The sequence below is a fragment of the Lepidochelys kempii genome, chromosome 11 (assembly GCF_965140265.1).
Source record: "Lepidochelys kempii isolate rLepKem1 chromosome 11, rLepKem1.hap2, whole genome shotgun sequence".
Taxonomy (NCBI): domain Eukaryota; kingdom Metazoa; phylum Chordata; order Testudines; family Cheloniidae; genus Lepidochelys; species Lepidochelys kempii.
Window position 1 is genome coordinate 60,876,194 of NC_133266.1, and position 24,255 is coordinate 60,900,448.

The window sequence follows — 24,255 nt, forward strand, 5'->3', positions numbered from 1 at the left end:
TAACATTGAGAAGGCTTTGGGACCACTATGAAAGGAAGGCATTTGGTAACAACCTCAAGTTCATACCTCCTCTGAAAATAAAAAGAAGTTCTGGCACCTGACATTGGTGGCAAACAAGTATCACAGGGTCCCCAGCGAAGGAACATCTCATCCATGATGGATCGCCACAGTGACCACTTGTGAATGGTAACACAGTCTCCTCAGATGTTTGCCAGGGTGTTGCTGACTCCTGGGAGGTGAAGAGCCAGCACAGTTAACCATATCCAGAGCTTGATTGCCTATAGACAGCAGGGCGAAGAGTGTGTACCTCTTTGTTTACATAGTGCACTGCAGACGTATTGTTTGTCAAGAGCTGCACTGTGGAGCTTTGACAAACGGGTAGGAAGGATGTGCAGGCTAACATGACAGCTCTGAGCCCCAGGACACTGACATGGGCCCCTTCTGGGGACCACGTCCCTTGCATTTGTTGACGGTTCAGGTGGACACCCCAAATTATCCTTGATCTGTGATTAAAATCATTGTTGGGGAAGCAGAAGAGAATGGTAACCCTCCATGCCTTCTGGGTTCTTTCCACCACTTCGCTTCTGCAATGATGTGAGGTGTAACCACCGCCTTCTTGCTCATTTGGTGTTTATCTGGGGTATAGACCAACCTGAGCCAGAGTTGAAGAGGCCTCAGGTGAAGTCTGGCAAGCAAAGTCAGGAATGTGCACAATGACATATAGCCCAGCAGTTCCAGACATTCCTGCACCTTTGTAGCTGGGTTTGATTCTATCTGAATTAATAAATATCAAATGCATCAACAATAACCCTGACTGTGGGAAGGTACGCTCTCACTAACCAGGAGTTGATCAAGGCTCCTATGAACTCTATCAGCTGTGATGGGATAAGAGCCTATTTTTTTGTAGTTCACCAGAAGGCCTAGCCAAGAGAACAGGGAGAGGGCATATTACAAACTTGCTGCTGTTTCCTGGTGAGATCTGTCCTTGTTCAGCCAATTGTCCAGATAAGGGTAAACATGAATGACCTTCCTTCTGAGATGTGTTGCTACTACCTCTAGGTACTTTGTGGAGACTGAATGATAATGATTGGGCCCCACTGTGAATCTTAGGTACTTCCTGTAGCCGGGTGGATGGCGATATGGAAGTATGCATCCCACAAGTTCAGAGGCACACACCAGTCTTGAGTCTGAGGAGATGGGATGATGAAGGCAACCATTACCACCATTCTGAATCTGAAGCAGCATGATGTATTTGTTCATTCTTGTCAGGTCTAGGGTAGGACAAAGATCCCCTTTTTTCTTCAGGATAAGGAAAGGACAAGAACAGAAGCAGCCTCCTTCCCTATCCTCCGCATTTACCTCTTCTATGGCACCTCGATGAAGTAACGAGGCCACTTCTGTCTGTAAAAGGCTCTCATGAGGAGAGTCCTTGAAAAGGAATAGGGAAGGGAGGAAGGTAGCGTTTAAAGAGTGGAAATGTATAAGGTAGTCTTGGGCCCTTATGCACATTTGTTGGCTGTGACAGTTGTCCAGGCCTGGTGGAAAGGGATTCCCGAAGGTAAGGGCAGGCTCCAGATTGGGAGTGTCAAGAGTCACATGAGCTATCAAATCTGCCATTTCTGAAAGGGATCTGGGTTGCCAAAAGGGAGAGAGAAGCATCCCCTGGATCTCTTTCCTTGTGGGTAACTCTAGCTGTGGACTCTGAGAATAGGTCAGTGTCCTTTGCCTCTGTTGGTACTTTTGTGGTTTCCTAGAGGATTCCCAGGAGCCACAGCATGGCCCTTGAGTGAATGGATTGCTTCTTCTCTTTGGAATGCCAATATGAAGATTTCTCCACACAGCTGGTGGAGCAGCCAGTTTCAAAGTCTGTAAGTAGAATAAAGGGTTGGACACTCACTAGGTGCAGTCTTCCTGCAGCAGATGGTAAGAGAACTAAGGGGGGGGGTTGCAGCCACTCTGCCCTTTATGCCCTCGCACAGGAGCAGAAAGAGACTCCGAGCACACGTGCAGCCTCAACAGATACCGCTTTTCAAAAAAAGACTCCAATCTCATGCACATGAGGTGCATGTGCTCCCTACAGTGGGAATCACATTGATACATACTCTAAGAACATACTGAGACATTAAAAATTAATGTGTAACACTGGTGCCAATTACTTAATGAAATATTTGACCCTTGTACGTCCCTGACCTGTGTGAGTTTGTCCAGCTCCCCAAGCCATTGTCCAAACATCTTGTCCAGATCTTGGTCTTCCTTATCACTATCTTCTTCTGCACCATGATCTAGTTCTTCATCTGATAATTGCTCCATCTGAAACACAAAAGAAATACACCAGTCAATTTACACTCCGCATTTAAAAAGCGGGAACAAGGTCTCTTTGGAGGATTGCAATAAACTATTTGGGAACATTCTGCAGGACTGTAGTTTAAGAATCTTACTAAACGTCTATCTACAAATGACATCGCTACACTGGGAAATGCCATCACTGAACAAAATCATGGAAAAATTGTACTACTAAGTAGACATTTGAAACTCAGATATTTCTGAGAAGCTACTGAAACCTATGTAACAGGTAAACTTTTTTTGTGTGTGATAGTATTAAGTCTGATAAATTTTCTACATTAAGTAAATGTAGTTTCTGTTTTTACTCTCACAAGGCTGAAACAAAGACATATTAGTATACAACAGAATCCGCTCAGTAAACATGCTTAGAATTGGAACCCCATTAAAATGAACTGGAGTAAACGTTCCATCTCACTCCAATGTATTTTAGTTGCCTTTTCCTCCTCTTAAGACTGACATTTCTTGCTACCATATTCTGGTTCAAAATGTTACAACTGTAATCAACCCTGCATTTCAAAGGAACCATTACTATTTATTTGTTAACCACTGATGTGCTTGGATTTGTAACAGACACGGCCAGATTAGCAGCTATGCCAGTTTACACCAGCTGAGCACCTGGCATACAATAGTAATGAGTTCCCTCCTCAAACAGTTTACAGTGTAAAAAACAAATAAAGAGAACACAGAACTCACTGAGAAACCCAGCAGGCAGGAATAACTTGGGGGTTAATTCTTTTTTTATTATTGTTATTCTTAACTTGCTTCTTTTGGGCACTTCAAAGCAAATGAGTATTTCGGAAAGATGCAAATCAAGAAAGCATGGAAGCACAAAGTGTATCAGAGGCAGAATGGACAAAGGCAAAGACGGAAGCAGGATATGAAATCATCAGCTCTATTCTTCTCTGCTGAAAATGAGCAAAGGATGAAGTAGCATGAAGAAATTCCAGGATCTAGTCTTGCCTCCTGATAAAAGTGAAGATATGAACTTCCAGAGTGCTCCGTTCACAGTGGTCTCTGCTATTCTTGGTCATGAATGGAGGTTTGAAAACAATCCCTTTTGGGAGCTTTTCCCAAGTAGGTTCTCTTCTGTTATTTATAGTGACTTTTTGTATGTAAAAATCACATCTTTTCTTTTTTGCCATGTCCTTACACTGCTTCCTGCCATATCCATGCACATGACTGCCTGATCACTGTCCTAAGCCAGTTTAGGCCACGTTTTGGCTTCAGTTTTTGAGATAGAATGCACTGACTTGCGTCTTTGCTGTAAAACACACCATCATGATAACAGAGTCCAGCATAGTTGCATTTCTCTCTGCTGTTACACAGATTCCAAAAAAGGAAAAAAGAAAATTTAACATAATTAGGACTACAGTATTTGGCTGAAATACTGTTCAAGTTGGGGGACGCTGACTTAAGGCTAAGCCTGCTCCCACTGAAGTCAACAGGAGTTTAGCTGTTAATTTCAATGGGAGCAATATTGGCTTATTATCGATTTCCTCCTCCTCTTACTCCAAGGCTATATCCCAGGGTTTTTTTATTTTGTTTTTAAGGTTAAAGACAGCTTACATCTCCTTATTTTGGAGAAGTTGCTGACATTTTCAGCAAGTGCAAAGATCTGGCTTAAAATTACTGAAATTATTTTCAGAGTAGCAGCCGTGTTAGTCTGTATTCGCAAAAAGAAAAAGGAGTACTAGTGGCACCTTAGAGACTGACTAATCTATTTGAGCATAAGCTTTGAGCTATAGCTCACGAAAGCTTACGCTCAAATAAACTCGTTAGTCTCTAAGGTGCCACTAGTACTCCTTTTCTTTTTGTGAAATTATTTTACAACTTGCTGTTCAAAGACCTTACACCAGGGGTCGGCAACCTTTGGCACGTGGCCCAGCAGGGTAATCCGCTGGTGGGCCACGAGACATTTTGTTTATGTTGACCATCCACAGGCACACATTGCCCCCCGCAGCTCCCAGTGGCCACGGTTTGCCTTCTCGGCCAATGGGAGCTGCTGAAAGCTGCGGGCTGCAAGAATGTGCTGGCCGCCGCTTCCTGCAGCTGCCATTGGCTGGGAGCAGCAAACTGCGGCCACTGGGAGCTGCACCTGAGGATGGTCAACATAAACAAAATGTCTCACGGCCCGCCAGTGGATTACTCCAATGGGCCGCGTGCCAAAGGCTGTCGATCCCTGCCTTAGACCATGTTTTTTCATACCACAAAGGCAGCCATGTATTACCCACAAGAAATGGCATGCAGCATTTGCAAACAGATGTGCTTCCAAAGCCTTCAAATACGCAAAAACAACATACTATCCAACAGGAAATAGAAAAATAAGAACTTATTTTATATAAGTATATAACAAAACATATACACATACACAAAGTGGAAATAGCATACAAACAATAAACTTTAACATTCATTATTTTCAAAATCCTGAAAAAACCCCATAAAGAGGATGCAGTGCATTAATTATTAATTAAATAGCTAAATAAGTGAGAACATAGTCTATAAGTATTGGGGACCAATACACATTGAACTGCAAAGGTATGAAATAGTTTCATGTGTGACCAGACATCCTCGTACTTTTTCCCAAGCACTTCTATTAGACAGAGTAATTTTTTTTCCCATTAGTGCAGTAGCAGAGAGCTCAGTCAGTCTGTGTACGAGGGAGAAATTGCAGATTTCCATTTCTCAAAATAATCCTTTTGGCCACAACAGTTACTGCAATCCATTTCTTAATGTTAACTGGTAATTCATAAACACCTTTTTTAAAAATGAAAAGGAAGCAGGTCAAAGCAATAATTTTTAAGTGTGGGTCCTGGAAGTTAGGCTCCTAATTCCATATTTAGGCAACTGAAAAACGATAGACCACTTCTATTTAGAGGCACAGAGCAACTCCATCTGCTACTACATCAGTGGGAGCTCATCATATTTGAAAATCAGGCCACTTATCAAAGATTCTAAATATGGATTTAGAAACCTAACTTTAGGTACCCAGATTTGAATAATTTTGGCCTTCATCAGCTGCTTAGCCATGGCAGCAGTTTACAAGCACAAAGTTTCAATAGGCAATGATAGTCTCCCTTCTACCTGAGCAGGTGAGAGAACATAGTTTCTGAACCTCCTGGCAGTGACCCAGCTCTTCAAAATGTTTATGTTTACTTATTTTGGCATGCAGGAAAATTTTTCCAGGGAAATGCAAGTGAGTGAAGGGAAATCGTGATATTTAACAGTTTATAATTCTGCTGAACCTGAATTTAGTTTCATAGGACAAAAGAAAAGAAAGACACTTCTTTAGTCATAAGGATCTCTTCACGCCAAGTAGCAAAGGCGTAGGCGCCAAATTACTCAGGTCCTGGGGGGGGGGGGGGGATGTTCAACCCTCGCTCCGCCCCAGGCCCTGCCCCCCACTCCACCCCAGGACCTGCCCGCCACTCCACCCCTTCCTCCAAGCCCCACCCCCACCCCTTCCAACCCTTGCTCCGCTGCAGGCCCCATCCCCATTCCACCCCTTTCCCCAAGCCCCCACCTCTTCCCGCTCAGCCCCACCTGCCCCTCCCCCCAGTGCCTCCTGCACACCACTGAACCGTTGATCTGCGGCAGGTGGGAGGTACTGGGGGTGGGAGGGCAGAGCTGATCAGCAGGGCCTCAGGAGGGTGGGAGGCGCTGGAGGGGAAAAGGTATTAATCCGCAGGTCTGTCAGTGGATTTTCCGTGGGTGCTTCAGCCCTGGAGCACCCATGGAGTTGGCACCTATGATTAAAGGTCTGCTACTAAGAGTAGAGGTGTTACTTGTTGTTTTTTTTTAAAAAAAAGTCACAAGAATCTCTTAGAAAGGCAACGGGTAGGCTCCCCATAATACACACAGGTGGTGACAATCACTGAACATATATCGAACGTGTTCTCTGTCTCTATTCATTACACCACAAAAAACAAAATATTGAAAATGATTTCTATAACTGGGTTTGAAATTAAAAGTGAGTCAACATAACACTGTTGTGTCCAACCATTTGAATGATACCAGCACCTACCACTTAGAAAGTATAGTTACACAACCCAACAACGTGGGTAGGACCACTATGGTTTTCATCCTTATGATGAGAGGAGACAAAAGCAAGGGTTTTTTTTATTAATATATTTAAGAACCCATTCTTCTAAAGTTACATTGCCCCTGCCATTTACAAGCTCAGTACAAAGCACCCAAAAAACTAGAGAGCTAACACAAAGTCCATAGTGACATCTACCATGCCACATTACATTCTTTCATGCTAACCCTTGAACACGTGTTCATTGCCAGCAACAGACTTTGCACTAAAAGAATTCAACTCTCTAGTCCAAGGAATTCAGCTGACCACAGATATGCAACATCACTCAATCCACCGGAAATGCAGTCTCACTGCATCGCAAATAGCTGACTCTACACATCTGTAAACAAAAATGTTGCTTAAATGAGCCACAGAGAATGCTAGGAATACATCCTGTCAGAGTTTAAATATTGGATGCTCTCCAGATTACTTCAGCAATGTTATAATTCACTATATGCTCACTACACGAAGAAACAAAAGAAAATCTCTCCCTGAAAGAGACAGTTACAGCTGTAAGATTTCATTCCCAATCTCTTTTATGCAAGACTCAATGGCATTATGGTGACCATCCAACAGGAAGGAAGGTTTAACCTTCCATATACCAAAGGTTAACTATTCATCCATAAACATTCCACCTCTGGGCATCTCACTCACCTCAATATACTAGCATGGTTCAGTTGGTCTTGTGAGACAAACATATAATTCTAACTTTTACAAGAAGCATCCATCTATAGATAGATTGTTTTACATTAAACCACTGCAGCTATATATTTGATCTGACAACTGTGAAAAGAACAATAAGTCTATTCAAAAAAAGCCAAAGCTCTGAAATGCAATAGAAACCTGTTTATCTACCATCTGATTTAGTCGTTCATAAATAATTTAGTAAGTAGCTTTAGCATCCAAAACTATTTACTAATTTTCTCTGGCTCTCCTTTCCCCAAAACACCCAAGACCTCCACTAGTAAATCTTGCATTCATTCCAAAATGCAAAATTAAAAAGAGGGTTAAAATTTTCAGGAGGAAAAGACAAGCAGCACAGGTGATGAACTGAAAATAGAGCATACAATGGAGAGGAACAGATCAGGCCTGAAGAAGCCCAACAAACACCCTGAGGAGTTTGGTGGGGAGGAGAGAGAGGCATAAAACTGGGGAAAAAAGGATTCTCTCCCAAAGAAGTGAAAAAAAGAAATAGATAATAAATATTACTATTGTTATTATTATTATTATTAATAAGGATGTGCTGTATGGTTTAATTTGGCCAAATCTTGAAATATGTTGAAATTTGCAACCTAAATTAACTAAAAAGTACTGGTTACTGTTTAGTTCAAAATAGCATAAATTTTAATTTTGTTAAAAAATTAAAAAATGCTAACTTTTAGCTAAACAAAGTCATGGATTGAAATGTTACAAATACTGAAGATAGACAACTAATAAGATGTAGAGCTACTACATCTACGATTAATCAAACATAAGCAACCTGGGGAACCTATTTGCAGTGCTTCTGTAGCTGTGTTGTGAAAGGGACAAAGCTTTTGAAGAAGAGCTCTGTGCAAGCTTGAAAGTTTCTCTTTCACCAACAAAAACATTTAAACAAGAACTTTTTTCTCCAGTTTGTTTTAATAATCTTAGATGTTTAATTGGAATAAAAGTAGGTTAACAAATAGGACAAAACTATTACTTAAATTGAGAGTGTATCTTTAACAATGCTATTATATTTCAGCATTAACACTTTTCTTTTCCTATTAAGTTTAGTAAATACCTTAAAAAACACAACTAAAATAAGATTAAATTTGGAGGCTAAGGTATTTGGTGCCTTTTATATGGGTATGTAACAACTCTACACACAAAAAAACCCAAGAACCAAAAAAAAAAAAAAATACACCTTGGGAAATCTGACTGATGTAGGGTGATCAAATACATGGAAATTATGAAATAATGCAGGCAGTACTTAACATTTGCAGAGATTTTACATGGCTAGCCTCTTCCTCCCTTAAACTTCTTTTGCCACCCACTATACTGTAACAAACTGTATTTTGCAACTAATTTATTCAACAGCATTTTTCATAGTTATTCTTCCAGTAGAAGTGAGTATCTAGTAATTATTACTGCATGTTTATGAAGACCTGATCTTCATAAGAAAAGAAAAGAAATAGTATCCCCCAGGCTGCAAACTGCTCCTCTAATTATTTTAACCTGGCATCAGACACTTTGCCCTAATTCTATTTACTCAGTAGATAACATTTAGCAGCCCAAGGAAAGCTTTTACAAGCACAGTACTGTTTTACATCAGGAAGCCTGGTACTAAAATTCTGTGCTGTCTGCCAGCTCCTTTGCAGCCCCACCCAAGCTATCCTAACATCAGCTGTATATCCTGTAAGTCAGTGTCTGTTCTCAAAAAGCACACTAAGATGATCAAATGTCTCTTGTCTCATTTAGATTTAAACTCACTCACTAACTGGCCCTGGAAGGTGAATTTTCTTAGCACAAATCCCATTGCTGATAACAGACACTCCTGAGTGACAGGTTTTGCTTACATGAGTGCTAGTGTAGACATGGCTCAAGTCTACTCATATAGAGCACAATGCAGGATCAAGGTCTTGGACTCAACTTGCCATATTGTGTACAGCAAGTCAGAATTTACCTGCTTCTGGGAACCAGAAAAATTTTGGCCAGAAATGACTAGTGATTCTGGGTATCTCCATTTGTGGGAGTCATGACACATGTTAAAGGGTCCCAACTCTCCAAAATTGCTGAGCAGCTGCCCTCTAAAAAAAAAAAAAAAAAAATCAGGATTCTTTAAGATGTCTCAGGCTTTGTACCCAAACATTGAAGCAACAAAAATCACTAGACACTTTTGAAAATTTTGACCCTTGAAATCTAACTTTTCATAACAGCTGATTATTTTAGTTCCTTTCCACTTTTAGATTAGAACAGAGCTGACAATTTATCATAATAGTGTCTTTAGAAGCGTGATATTCCATTTTTCTAGATTCTCCTTAAGAACCAGTTTCATGGCAAGGGAATATTTCTTCTTTTCCTAAAATATATTATAATGTCAAGTTTTAGCTTTTTTGGGAAGGTAAGTTACTAGAGTTCATCAAATTCAAAACAATAGCTCACATCACATTTTTTAGTTTTTTCAAATTCAATTCTCATTTCTAGGTTTTCTAGAACACATATTGGATAGGATTCCTCTAAACTAGCAAAACTATTGTGTTGATGAAATGGCGTGAGGATTGGGAATATCAGTTTCTCTTCCCACTAATGTTATAGGTTTTCTATATGAAAGAAAAATAAAAGCAAAATTCTACAGAAAACAAGATTTAAAACAGGAATGATATACTGAGACTGACCAGAATCAGTAAATATTTGATATGCAGCTTTTTATATATTTGCTTGTATTTACAGACCCCACTATACTAGAAAGACTACTATGTTGTAGGATTGTGTTGGAAAAAGATCCACCTTCTTCCCTAAATAAACTGGCTACGAAATTTGTTTTCAGACTAACTTCAAACAGTTGAGTTTGTTCAGTTTTCAATGCATATAAAAATAGGAGTTTGTTATTCTACTTTATTACTTTATGGAAAAGTAATTAGCTCCTCCTCAGCAGTAGCATTTTGCAATCATTTAAATTTTCAGTTACACAATTAAATACTCTTAAATTAGTAAAAACTCATCCACCATTCAGGAAAGTATTTCATGCTGTCATGTTTGTTTTTAAGCAAAGCATCATAGCTTTTAACCTATCAAGGCTATCAATATGAGACTCAAAAGGTTTTAAAATGTGTGAGAAAACAGAAAAGATCATAGAAAATGAAACTTCAAATGAATTAAGGTTAACAATATAAAATTTTGTGTCAAAAGCAACCTCCATTTCATGATTCAGAATTTTCTTAAATTAGTTACAGTCACAATAAAATAACAGCTGATCTTTGGGGCCGAGGTAAGTTTGAGTCAAAACAAATTAAAAATTCCTTGCCATGACATACAATTAAGACTAATGGCACAGTGATACAAACTCATGCTATCAGATAAGGTGATTACAACCATGATCTACTCCAACTGAAGCCAACAGGATATTGTAGTAGGCACCATGAACAGTAAAAAGTATTTTCAGAATCAGACTCTAAGGACTTGTCTACCCTGTGATTCTCAACCTTTCCAGACTGCAGTACCCCTTTCAGGAGTCTGCTCTGTCTTGCGTACCCCCAAGTTTCCCTTCACTTAAAAACTACTTGCTTACAAAATCAGACATAAAAATACAAAAGTGTCACAGCACACTATTACTGAAAAATTGCTTACTTCCTTACTGATCTACACTATACTTATTTAGGAAGTCTTCCATCATACAGTTACCACTGGTGACAGAATTGAAAACAACCCTGCAATATGTTCAAAAGGCAGAAGGCCCATGATTAGCCACAAGTAGAATGTTTTGGGTTTGTTTTTTTTAAACAATCCACATGCTATTGTAATAAGCACTATAAAAATGGTTATATCTCAGTGCCTACAAACAAGAGAGATAGTATTATCAACCAAGTAGTGACAGACAAGCCACCCTTTGGCCAGCTATCATCTGTTAAATCTACATTAAAAAAAAAACCACCAAAAAACTGATTGGTACTACTTGGCCTTTTCTGGTTAAATGCCTGTTACTGCAGACTTCTCTCTATTAAAAAGACATTTAAAAAAATCAAAGAATTAAGAAAGATACTAGGGTAAAGTAACATTCATGTTGCATAAAGTACTCAAAAGTCATAAATTTGACTAAGCAACCTCTTATTTAAATCCAGCCCTTTGAGCATACATATTCTGGCTGACATTTTCAAGGGAGCCTAAAGGAATTGAGTGCCTAACTCCATTGGGTTGCTTAACCATTGTCTTTGAATTTGTGCTCATACCTTTTTAGAGATGCCAGTGTATCTAAGGTTGTGGAGACAAGTGGATTTTCTCTTGTATACAATCACATCATTAACCACTGCTTCAATATATACTACACACACAGAAGGCACAATGAAGGTAGCAGTTCAGCTCTAACTTTCTCATTCCCTGATTAATACACAACGCAGTGTTAAAGTTGTGCATGTAACAGGTTTTTGCTTGGTTTGTCTTGGGTTCCATCCCCCCTCCACATTTAATATCAATATATACAGACAAATAAAATGGAATGTTTTCAGGCAATTAGTATCCAAAAGCCTTGATCCATCTCCAAGGAAACTTAAATTTATCTCTATTCACAATATCAGTACATCATTGAGAAACTAGACTCTGCAGTAGTTTATCCAAAAGGTGCATCTGAATTCTCACTTTGAATTCCCAAGAGTGGACTAGATTTCTGAATGACTTCAGGCTGTAAAATTGTGGCTAATAAATCAGACAGCAGATGAAAGCTGAGCCAACATTAAATTTGCTCTATGGAAAGCAATCCAGGGCCTGAACAAAAGTAATTCAAAGTTCTAGCAACTGATCAAAATTAATTTCAGTACATTTTAATATGTACTTTGTTCTTCTTAAATATTGAGTGCCAACATCACAGTGTCCAAATAAATTCCAACACACTGGATTCTGATGACATTCATAACCCATCTAACTGTTCCACACTACATTTTTTTTCTTATAATTTTATATTACTGGCTTCAAGAATTACAATATATTCAGCGGTTCTATCTTTAAAAGCTGGAGGGATAACAACTCTGCTTGAACATTTATGAGCAGAAACCTGGAAATTTACATCAAAAAAATTAAAAAAACATTAATTTTTCTTGACAAGACTGAAAGAAGGGTAGCGAGACAACAGCCTTAGGAATCTTTTCCAAATGAATCTTTTCACCAGATTTCTACTTAATTTAAAGCATACTAGAAAACAGTACCCCTTTCAATATATTATCCGAAACAGTGTTAGAAGCATAGTTCAGATAAACTAATACTTTTTAGTTCTGTTACTTAATTTTAGATGCAGCAAACACAGAAATCCATAAATGTGGCCTGGTGTTTCCATATTACTTAGCCACAAATTTAGCTAGATAACATATATGGTACAAAATGTTTGTCACAAAATTCAAATTCAAGCCACCATATAAACAAGAATTATCCTTTTTATATTATTCCCCATAATAGTCTCCTGCAAATCCACTACTTTTAGACACAATTTTACAAAAGTTATGCCTCAGATTATAATTTTCCAGGCTTGTTCTCACCTCACCAGGTGAAAATTTAAGAAAAGTTTGATAAAAATCCGTTGGCTGTTTCAGTTATCCAAGTGTGAAAACCAAAAGACTGTTGACAAATTGTCAATTATTTTTCTCCTTAGGTTTTTTAACGGAATAATTAAAATATCATTTTAATAGTTAAAATGCTACATTCATCAAGTCCACAAAGATAATGTCCATTGCCAAGTTTTAAAAAACAGATTAATAAAGGACTAAAGGTAACCTGTAACAATAGCACACCATTTTAAAACCACTTTTAGCATTAACCTAGATTAGAAAACTATAGGTTTCAGAGTAACAGCCGTGTTAGTCTGTATTCACAAAAAGAAAAGGAGTACTTGTGGCACCTTAGAGACTAACCAATTTATCTGAGCATGAGCTTTCGTGAGCTACAGCTCACTTCATTGGATGCATACTGTGGAATGCATCGGATGCATACTTCCACAGTTTCAGAGTAACAGCCGTGTGCATCTGAGGAAGTGAGCTGTAGCTCACGAAAGCTTATGCTCTAATAAATTGGTTAGTCTCTAAGGTGCCACAAGTCCTCCTTTTCTTTTTGCGTATACTTCCACAGTATGCATCTGTAGCCAGACAGCCAGCCCCCCCCCCCCCCCCCTCAGACCAGCATTGCTGGAAACACAGGAGGAAGCAGGAACAGGGCACTTAACATATATTCCAGCACAGCCTTTGAAGCTGTGAAAGCACAGGTGTGCTGCTACAATGTGCCTCTGGGAACAGATACAACGATTAAGTTCACAGCAGGCAGAGGCCCTGTGACAGACATGGCTCTTAGCCCCTACTAAATAGCGTGATGCACACACACCAACATCCTAGGTGGGAAAATATTTACCCTGATAAAAGAAATGTCCAGTAGTCGAAACTTATTGTTTCTCTCCCTTGCAAGTGTAAACTACTCTTGCAAAAGCTGGCGTCACCCCGACAGACCAGCCTCAATTTGGCATAAGAAAGGAGAAAGAGAATAAAGGAGTACAGAGGTATAAGTAGGGGACCTACAGCACCATGATTTTTGAGTGCTTTTCACTATCTATCTGCTGGTCAGATAAGTGACAGCCTCCCAAGGCTTCTGCAGCTAAGAGGGTCCCTACGCCTTGTCACTTATTCGTCTTTCCGCGGAATTGAGTGACCGATCCTGGCTTGGCACCGCTGGAATCGAGAGATGCAAGGAGGGTAAGAAGCACCCACACCTGATCTCCTATCTTTAGTGTACACATATTTTGAAATAGAGCTCTATACTTTGTTTTCTTTCTTTGGGATTGTGGCTTCAGTTTTGTAACTTGTTTGTGTGTGTAACATCTCTACATTTAAATAAGTAGGCACTAGCAATTTTGTAACCACATGATTAGAATCTAGCTTAATAAATTTTGGTAACCATTTATGCATAAGCCTGACTTGTTTTCTCTGGTTTACTGTAAAGCAGCCAACACAATTAAAGAACCTCAGCCGTTTTGGCTCTAAAGCCTGGCCATTAGGTGAGAGTACTAAGAGCCTAGCGTTGAGTTGTGCCGCCTCCACGGGGCAAACTCTTGGGGCACCTGTCAGTCAATCCTGGCTGCCCGCTGCGAAGGAGCTCTGAGCTCTAGCAGTTAAAGTCACGGGTGTGGAGAGGCTCTTAGTGCTGCCATTGGGGCACCTGTCAGTCAGTATTGACTGCCCGCTGCGAAGGAGCTCTGAGCTCTAGCAGTTAAAGTCACGGGTGGTTAGGACCTTGGGGCATCCGTCAGCCTAGCCCGGGCTGCCCGCCGCGAAGGGACAGTGCGTCCTAGCGGTTAAAGTCACGGATGGTATAAACGGGCATAGCTGGCACCTCACCAAACATCCTTGGCCGTCGGCTAACAGCATCCGATGAAGTTAGCTGTAACTCACGAAAGCTCATGCTCAAATAAATTGGTTAGTCTCTAAGGTGCCACAAGTACTCCTTTTCTTTTTAGGAAACTATAGTTCGTTAAGGCTACATTTAAAGATGTCTTGCAAAAGGAAGACAAACATTGGGCTTATGCTATTTTTCATTTCTTTAGGATGTACAAAGAATACCTGATTATATTTTAATATCAAATTATGAAACCTTTTTCCAGCTATTTCTTACATTATAAAGTCAAATACTGTATTATCTAGTTTAGGCACCTATGATTGGAAGAACTATTGAAATGGAGGTGCAAAGGAGGAATTAAATGAACTAGTAAGAGGATAAGATTTTTTCCATCTGAATAGTTAAAATCCTGGTTTGTTTTATAGATTCCTATATTCAAAATGTTAATTAGTCACTGAAGATTTAACATCATTACCACTTCAGATATGTTGTTAAGATGTCATCATAAACATCTCTTGTACTTTCTTTAATTCTCCAATAAAAGCTAGGGAATATCAGAGTTTACATTTTTGAGTTTTCTACGTTAACAGAAAAAACCTTCCCATCTGCACACAACACACATCTTCTCAAGCCTTTTTAATACATCAAAGCAGTAAAAAAGACCAACTTTTAAAAAAATCTTTTGCAGGTCACATTTAAGTAATAATGTCGTGCTTTATGTCAATATACAATCGTTTCAATACACGTTCATATGGTTCATGGTTTAATCCGGAGCATATTAAAATTCACACACTATATATTAATTTCATCTGGTGATCATTTAACATTTCATTTGACATTGAATTTCCTTTTTTAAAAAGTATCTAAAATGATGAAACATTATGGCTGACAAACCGAGTGCAAGAAAATCATGTAATTCAATTTGCAAATCCCATAACAGTGTGAACTGTAATTATGAGGAATGGAGGGTAAGACACTGTCTCATTCAGTACACGGGATGGATAATGATTAGGGAATGAAATCAAGGTTGTATAGTGAAGGAGGTGGTTTTCTGTACGACTTCTGCCCCCATTTGTTGCAAGGTGTGTAATGAATGAGGCAGAGAACTTCATCCTTTTCTCTTCCTGATCTTATGGTTAAGAATGTCACCCAGGAGAAGAGGATTCTCTCCCTATCCCTCCCACAGCGTTCCTAAATGATGCTGGGCAAATCACGTAACTCAACTATTCAAAGATGACCATTACCTACGTGTTCCTTATTTTCCAGATGCCAAATAAGCACAATTGGGGTCAGATTTCCAAAAGTGCTGAGGACTCAACTACAAATGAAGATGGCTGGAACTCTGCTTTAAACATGAATTGCTATAAAAATGCAAAATACTCTGGAAAAAAAATCATTCCCTTTATCTCTCAATTTGGTCACTGAAAATTGAAATCTCCGTCTCAGCTTCCGATCAGTAAAACAGGAATACTACCATCTAAACTTATAGGGGGTGTGTGTGAATAAATTCATTAATATCTGAGAAGCATTCTGATACTATGGGCACAGCACCATGTCCAAGAGGCAATATATATGATTTTTGACTCAGGGCAGGGTTTGTACAGTGGGTTTTAAATAACTTGTGAGAGACATTGAATCAGGAGGATTGTGCGCCGAATGAGAGAGGGGTTCTGCGGAAAAAATCATATGTGATCATGCAATGAAAGACTGTCTAATAATGCACATATGCAACGGGGCCAAATTAAGGTTGCACAGACAACTTAATTCAGCTGTTTCCTAACTTTTCAGTGCTTGACTTTGCAACCTTAAAAGAGTTCTTTTAAAATAACAATTTTTTGGGGATGTAATTTAAATATATTTGGAGAATTTGCCTCAAGACAAAGAAATTTACAAAGGTGATTGGAAAAAAATTGCTAGGATTATGTTGTATCTTATGTCAACCATTTGGGTGGCTCTCAGTTTAAAAAAAGCAAAGGCTTTGTTTTGCCAGGTAAAAAAAAATATTTACAAAAGGCATGTCTGATTACAGAGATTTATTTCTTAACTGTTGCAGTGATTTTAAAATTCGTCAAACTGTGTGGCTAGACAAATGTCCATTAATAGTAACCAGAAACAAGGCAAGATTGATACTAGAGTGTGACACAGCTCTTTAAAAATAGGAAAAGTTAAGTTTTTAAAGAAGTTGTGAAATCATATTAACTGGGACAATCTGTCCCTAACTTTTAAAAGCTTTTCTTTCTTCTTCTTGTGTTTAAAACATGGCACCATTACTTTATTATTTTAAAAAAAATACATTTGACAAAGTGTAAATTACAAAATTCTCATTGCTCGACACTTATAAAAATATCAAATCTCTCTGTAAATTTGGCTTAACCAATATATATTTCTACCTACCACTCAAGTCAATGAAATGCCATATCTTACTAAGAAAGAGTTATTAAACTAGAAATGAGAAGACAGCCAACTATGAACAGATACTCCCTGACTAAATGCCTGCATAAATACTAATACTTTTTATTAGTTCCAACAAATTCCTTAAAACGGAATTATCTGTGTTCAAGTTTGTCAAAATGCCCGCTCCCCCCACCTGCCTCAATGGATGGGGGAACTTGATGAGGCCAGCAGTGATGGAGGCGACACTCACTGTGGGACACAAGGTAGCTCCTCTCACCAAGAGTCTCCGGCAGCAATTGGCCAGCTGGGGGAGAGGGATGCTGATTGGCCATCATTCTCCAGCTCCCAGGATTTAACCTGGAGTGGGGGCCCTTTGTAGCCTCTTTCAGCTCCATTCCAGCAGCTCCACCCTGCCCACCCTGAACTGGGAATAGGAACCCAGCCTGACAGATGCTATGGGTCTAGTCAATCATCTGCTTGGGGGAATTGGGAAGAAAATTTTTTCTCCTGTGTGCCAACTGGAAGAGGACATGGGAATTTCCGCCTTCCTGACAGTATTTTCAAGCCACGGTGGGTCAAGAAGGAACCCAAAGTACTTCAGTTAATTCATTGCAACTTGAGGCTGGTTTCCAGTGTAGTTAAAAGGATAAAATGAACAGTTCCCAGAGACCTGGGATTTAGCGATGGGCCTTTGGCTTATGTGATGGGGAGACCTTGTGGCCTTCCCAGGCTGAGGTCAGATCTTGTGGCCCTTGAGGGTTGAGGTTCCCATCCTGACACACCCTCTGTCCTCCTCGGGGGCAGAGGGAGGGTGCTAGGACTCAGAGAGAGCTAAGTCCTGAGGGGTATGCTGAGGAGAGCCTATCCCACATTATGGGTTATAGGTAAGGAGCCTGGTAACTGTCACAGTGGAACCAATTAAATGCCTGATATTAGAGAGTATAGGGGATAGGTGAGTAGTGACCCCCTGAGCTAAAATTTAATAAATGCTGTATCTTGCCACTTAATTCCATGCATGTGTCTGTCCTCATTTCGTCACTGTGTCCACATCAAAGTTAGCGATTCTTGGTGTCCAGCTTGATACTTTAAAGGCACTGCTGAGCACACAACCCTCTGAAAGTCAATCAAGTTGGACATCAAAAAAAGTCACTAAACACTTTTGAAAATCTTGAGTTGAAGCTTCTTCTAGTCACACAAAGATGCTTATGAATAACAACTTTTATGACTTCTGACTTTTACAACTCCTGCAGTGCCTGCAACCCCCACTTATACTGAGTAGCTTGCAGTTATATTGGCAGTATTATTGGGAAGCAAATAAGCATGGAACAAAATCAGGATGAAGAAGATGGGACACTACAACAAGAATAGAAAAGAGAAGGAATGACCTGTTGAGTGCCGGCCTAAGCCAATGCACATCTTGCACATATGCACAGTGTAACCTCATTTAGCTAAGCAATTTATAAGCTTAGGGCTATAATCATTATAAGCCTTACTATCCCTGTGGAAAGTCTGATTTTAAAGGCTCTTAACCTGGCCTACTTAAAACCATTTTCTACCAGGCTGCTCAAGGGTACTTTTCAGCAACAGCAAGATATTGTCACATTTTATCTTTTTAGTCTCATATGTTTTATACAAGATGTGTTTATTTTTTAAATGGGGAAAGATTTGTTTTGTTTTAAACTCTCCTTTGTAACCACCAACCAGTATTACTTTTTGTTCTAAACTTAAAAAGATCACCCTCAAAAAAAAAAAAGCCACCCTGAAAAATTTTAGAAAGTTGTGAGCATTTGAAAACAGGGACTTGGAACGGAAAACATTGTGTGACCTCACTTATGATTTGCTGCCCCTGTGACTCCCATTATAATACTAAGTTTAAAAAAAAAAAAGTCTAAACATAAAAGATATCTCAGCTGCTGACAGTTTTTAAAGTGACAAGATTTTTAAAATCTTATCCCTGAATTCTGTTATATGCTTCCTGCTCTTCTCCCCCAGTGTCTCACCAGGAAAGCTTCCCTTACCATCAACATCTGGTAACTAACATAGTTAAACTGGTCTTCCATATGAAACCTAATTGTACTCCAGCTCCAAAGGAAGCGTGGAAGAAGTATTAGATTAGAAACTTGACTTTAGTTCACCCCCCCCTTTCCTTCTTATTACTGAGGACTTGAGCATTCAGTGTGAACTTCTACATTTTGTTCAAAGTTACAAACACAGCTTTGAACTATAAATATAATTGCTAAATGTTGTCCCTTACAAAATTCTTAACAGGAGCTAAAAAACAGAACTGCCTCCACAGGATTTAATGGCTTAAAGCAGCTGGGAGATGGAGGATGAACATATTAGAGACTCTTTAAGCAAAGAAACCCCAAAAACCAAAACCAAAACAACCACCATGCATTTCAACATACTGCAAACTGATGCCTATCACTCCCTTCAGTAGGTAGATAGTACTTTCTTGGTATGGTTATCAGCAGGTGTGACAGCCAGGCCCCCTTTCTAGCAGGCTACGTGCCCGTTCTTTCCTGCTGCATTGGGAGTGGCAATGGATGAAATCTTCTCTTTACACTTGGTTACCTCTGTTGACCCATGCAACAAGCAGGATTTAATCTTTAAAAATAAGTATTCATGCGTTAAGGTTTACTAAGAGTGTTTTGCAAGTTCTTTTAAACAGGCTGGAGCTGCAGTAAAATAGCAGTTTTAAAAGGTTAAAAGTTAAGTATGTATAGCCACACAAGATATCCAAACACACCTAACAGGATTCCTCACACTACCACTGAAATTAAATACATGTCTATGCACGTCTTTTAAGACAAACTGTCTTAATGCCTTTTCCTTTAGTAGTATGCAGTGTTGTAGCTCTGTTGGTTCCAGGATATTAGAGAGACAAGATGGGCGAGGTAATATCCTTTATTGGACCAACTTTTTTTGGTGAGAGAGAAACAAACTCTTGAGCTTTCTCAGAGCTCTTCTTCAGGTCTGGGAAATGTACTTAGTGCCACAGCTAAATACAAGGAGAAAAAGACTGTTTAGTGTAAATAGTTAACACATTTCCCTTTAGTTGTTAAAAACAGACATGATTTTTACTAAAGGGTTCTTAAAAAATATCATTGTTTACTTGAATATGTATCATTTTGAAAAATTAACTTCTGTAGCCACACAAATCCTGTAAATGATCTTTTCAACAAGCAACCTATTTCCTTAACGCTTTCTAAAACTGGGATGAAAGTAATCAGCTATATCTGGATATCCAAGGCAGAATTTGTATAAACTTCTGAACCTCCACATAATTTCTATGTTAATAACCACAACTGGCAATTAAAGCTCAAACTGCTTATAAATATTTATCGAGCATTAGAGCACAGGTATGTATCCCCAAAATGCACTGAGTCAGACGGGAACAAAGACCGGTCTTGGATAAGTTACTGAAGGAGCATTCATAATAATGGAAGGATTGGAAATAGGCAACCAGAAGAAATTACTTGTCAATATTTGTCTGGGGTGTGATGAAAAATAAGGTATACCTGAGTTTCAGGCGGGATAAAAATCAACAATTTAAAATATATATTTTAAAAAATGTTTTTTTTAATTTAAATCACATTTTACCAAATGTTTTTTCCTCAAAAAGGATATCTAAAGACAGTTTTAATTAAGATATATTATAGCTCAAAGATATCTCATCATGCAATACACATTTCAGAGTGGTAGCCGTGTTAGACTGTATCAGCAAAAAAAACCGAGGAGTACTTGTGGCACCTTAGAGATTAACAAATTTATTTGGGCATAAACTTTCGTGGGCTAAAACCCACTTCACTGGATGCGAGCAGTGAAAAATACAGTAGGAAGATATATATACACACAGAGAGAACATGAAAAAATGGGTGTTGCCATACCAACTGTAACGAGACCAATTAATTAAGGTGGGCTATTATCAGCAGGAGAAAAAAAACTTTTGTAGTGATAATCAGGATGGCCCATTTCAAACAGTTGACAAGAAATGAAACAATATATTCATGTAATGTTTAAGAAAAGTTTTGTAAATGAGTTCCAATAGTTCATGGATTAGGGACCCAATTTTATGGGATTCCAGGGGCTTCTGTATAGATTTAGGTTAATCTATTTACCCAACAGGACTCAGTGCTCAGGCTAGAAGATACCATCAGACACGCTTAGTTTTGCGGTTCTCAAACTGTGGATTTGTCTCTCCAGAGATAACATGCTTGTTAACAGCAAAAAGTTTTTAAATAAATAAATAATATATAGAGGTGAGAAATAACAGACCTCAACCCTATTGTCCCTCTGCAAATTTGTGTACACAGAGTCAATCCCTTACCTCTCTCTGAAAGTGCAAAGTTTCAAAAAGTTCAATGAACAGAAGATTGTTAGGGACGGAACAGATCTGGACAAGGAGAAGAAATCTGGAGATAAACGTGAGAAGGGAGGGACAGGCAGTAGAAACAAAAGTGAAACTGCTTGAGCAGCATATTCGAGAAGTCTTGAGGTCTTTCTGAGTGTAGCCGTCATTGATTTGAGATCTACCATACCATTCTCTCACTAGAAGGGAAAACCTACAATGGCAGCAGGCTGTAAGAGAGACCCAGTTTGGGAATATTTTAATGAAGTTACTCTACCTGTGAGTAAAACAGGTATGTGTACAAAATGCAAACAGTGCAACAAAGAAATGCAAGGCCTGGTTTCCCGAATGAAACAACATCATGAAAAGCGTTCCTTCTCAGGAGGAAGCTGCATTGAAGATGATGAAAGAAACATGTCTGAATTTGCAGGATCTTCAGATTGGTAAACTTTTTTATTTCATACTTCTTTCTTAAGGACTGCCTGTCTTCCTTCTGGACTATTCTTGAATTCTCATGTTTGAGCAAAAAATATAGTTGATACTCTATGGTACTGTCATTTGAGATGCAGTTGTGATAAAAAAAATAAATAGCTGAAATAGGCAGATCTTTCTTTTACAGTTTCACCTTTAAAGTAGTATGGAGTATCAGTGAATGCAATAAGTAATACTAAATGAGCAGTATGGTAATAATCAAATAACTGCATTGACTTATTTTGTTTAGGAGAATCCATCCTCAATATACAGGATTCTGAAGACTATCCACCTTCAAGATCACCATCGTTTTCTATAGTTTCAGAGTTATCTGCCAATGATAGTGTTTCAGTCACATCATGTATGTCACATAGTCACAGTATATCTATCACCTGTAGCAAAAACAAAAAAAATCTCCATCATCCTGAAACAACCATAGATAAATTTGTGATAAGAACCAGCAGATTATAAAAAGAGGTAACTGATGAAAAAATTGCCCGGTTTGTTTATGCAACAAACTCTCCTTTCCGTATGACTGAGAACCCCCGCTTCATTAACATGGTTCAGTCATTAAGACCAGGATACAGTCCACCCAACAGAGCAGATGTTGCAGGAAAATTGCTGGATAAAGTGCATGAAAGAGAAATTGAGCAGCGTGCAAAAGGTCTAGAGGGTAAAATTGTTAACCTGAGTCTTGATCGGTGGAGCAATGTCCACAATGATCCTGTTGTATGTGCTTGTGTGGCAACAGAAGAAGGGAATGTCTTTCTTACAGAAACAATTGATACATCAGGAAATGCACACACAGCAGAATACTTACAAGAAGTAGCAGTAAAAGCTATAACAAACTGTGAAAAAAATTCAAATGTCTAGTACGCAGCTTGGTCACAGACAATGCTGCAAATGTATCCAAGATGAGAAGAAATTTAGAAGAGAGTGAAGAGAGAACCAAACTAATAACATTCAGCTGCAGTGCTCATTTGATGCACCTCCTAGCCAAAGGCTTCAGTGTTCCAGAAATAAAAGGCTAATGTTGTTGAAATTGCAAAATACTTCCGTAACAACCACTTTGCAGCAGCTACTTTGAAAAAAGTGGGAGGAACCAAGCTAACTGTCCCACGAGACGCACAGTGGAACTCAGTAGTGGACTGTTTTGAGCACTATATCAAGAACTGGCCTAATCTGTTGACAGTTTGTGAACAAAATCGTTAAAAGATAGATAGCACTGTCATAGCTAAAGTTCTCAACATTGGGCTTAAGAGAAATGTTGAACACATGCTGAATACTCTGAAGCCTATTTCTGTAGCCTTGAACAAAATGCAGGGGAACAGCTGTATTATTGCTGATGCTGTTGCAATTTGGAAGGAACTGAGTGAGATCTTAAAAAAAGAGAAATATGCAATGACAGAGTTAAATTACAAGCATTAAAAAAAACAAGTGAAACAAGCACTATCTCCAGCTCATTTTCTTGAAAATATTCTCAATACTCGGTACCAGGGTCAAACCTTAACTGCTGAAGAAGAAAAGGAGTACTTGTGGCACCTTAGAGACTAACCAATTTATTTGAGCATGAGCTTTCATGAGTTACAGCTCACTTCATCGGATGTATACAGTAGCACCTGTAGCTCACGAAAGCTTATGCTCAAATTGGTTAGTCTCTAAGGTGCCACAAGTACTCCTTTTCTTTTTGCAAATACAGACTAACACGGCTGTTACTCTGAAACCATTCAAGAAATATATGTTTGCTGATGTTTCAAAGAAAGTCACACCAGTGAACTGGTAGAAGTCACTTAAGCACTTGGATTCAGAGACTGTTGATAATCTCACTTTTAACAGCAGTAGCGTCTTCTGCCAGTGTAGAAAGAATATTTTCTTCCTTTGGATTAAATCATTCCAAATTGAGAAATCGTTTGGGACTGAAAAAGCAGGAAAGCTTGTTTTTCTTTTCTAGATTATGAACAAACAGGAAAATGAAGATGCAGCTGACTGAGTTAGCTGCGGAAGCCAATATTTTAAGTTTCTCATGTTGACCTGGCTGACAGTCTATTTAATTTTTTTTTAATATTTAATTTAACATCTTAGTTAAACAATTTTAACAAAAACAAACCTGATTTTAAGAAACTTGAAAGTTTAACTAAATTCAAAAATTCATATGCGTGTTTCGTTAAAATAATATATGTTCGCTGTTGAAGAAAAAAATCCAGAATACAGAACGTTGTTGTTTTAGTTAAATAAAACAATTTAAATGTCTGTCTGCTGATGTTCTTCTCCTAATACAGCACGGGAAGAAAATCCTCCAAATATTAATGATTAACCTGTTGAACTGGAGATAGTAATTGGGAGGTGAACTTACTTCATAAATACCTGCTTCAGTTACCTTTGCGAAATGAAATAACCAAACAATCATTCATTTTCTAATATAGCTGTAAAACTAATCTGAAAAGTTTTCAAAATAAATCCTTTAAAAATGTATAGTGTGTACCTTCTAAAAATGAAACCTACATCTATCCGAGTTGTGAAGCATATGTATTAAGGATATAACAAATGAGAATGCACTTTTATGTAGAAATGCATGATT

The 24,255-nt window shown here is 38.6% G+C and overlaps 1 protein-coding gene across 6 annotated transcripts in view; it reads right to left on the reverse strand.

Annotated features, from left to right (window-relative positions):
• Positions 1-24,255, reverse strand: part of RAPH1 (Ras association (RalGDS/AF-6) and pleckstrin homology domains 1) — a 158,990-nt gene that overhangs the window by 81,325 nt on the left and 53,410 nt on the right. For all 6 annotated transcript variants that reach the window (XM_073306498.1, XM_073306496.1, XM_073306495.1 and 3 more), the window contains one exon: positions 2,191-2,310. In XM_073306498.1, the coding sequence (XP_073162599.1) occupies positions 2,191-2,310 (120 nt within the window). The remainder of the gene's footprint in view (positions 1-2,190; positions 2,311-24,255) is intronic.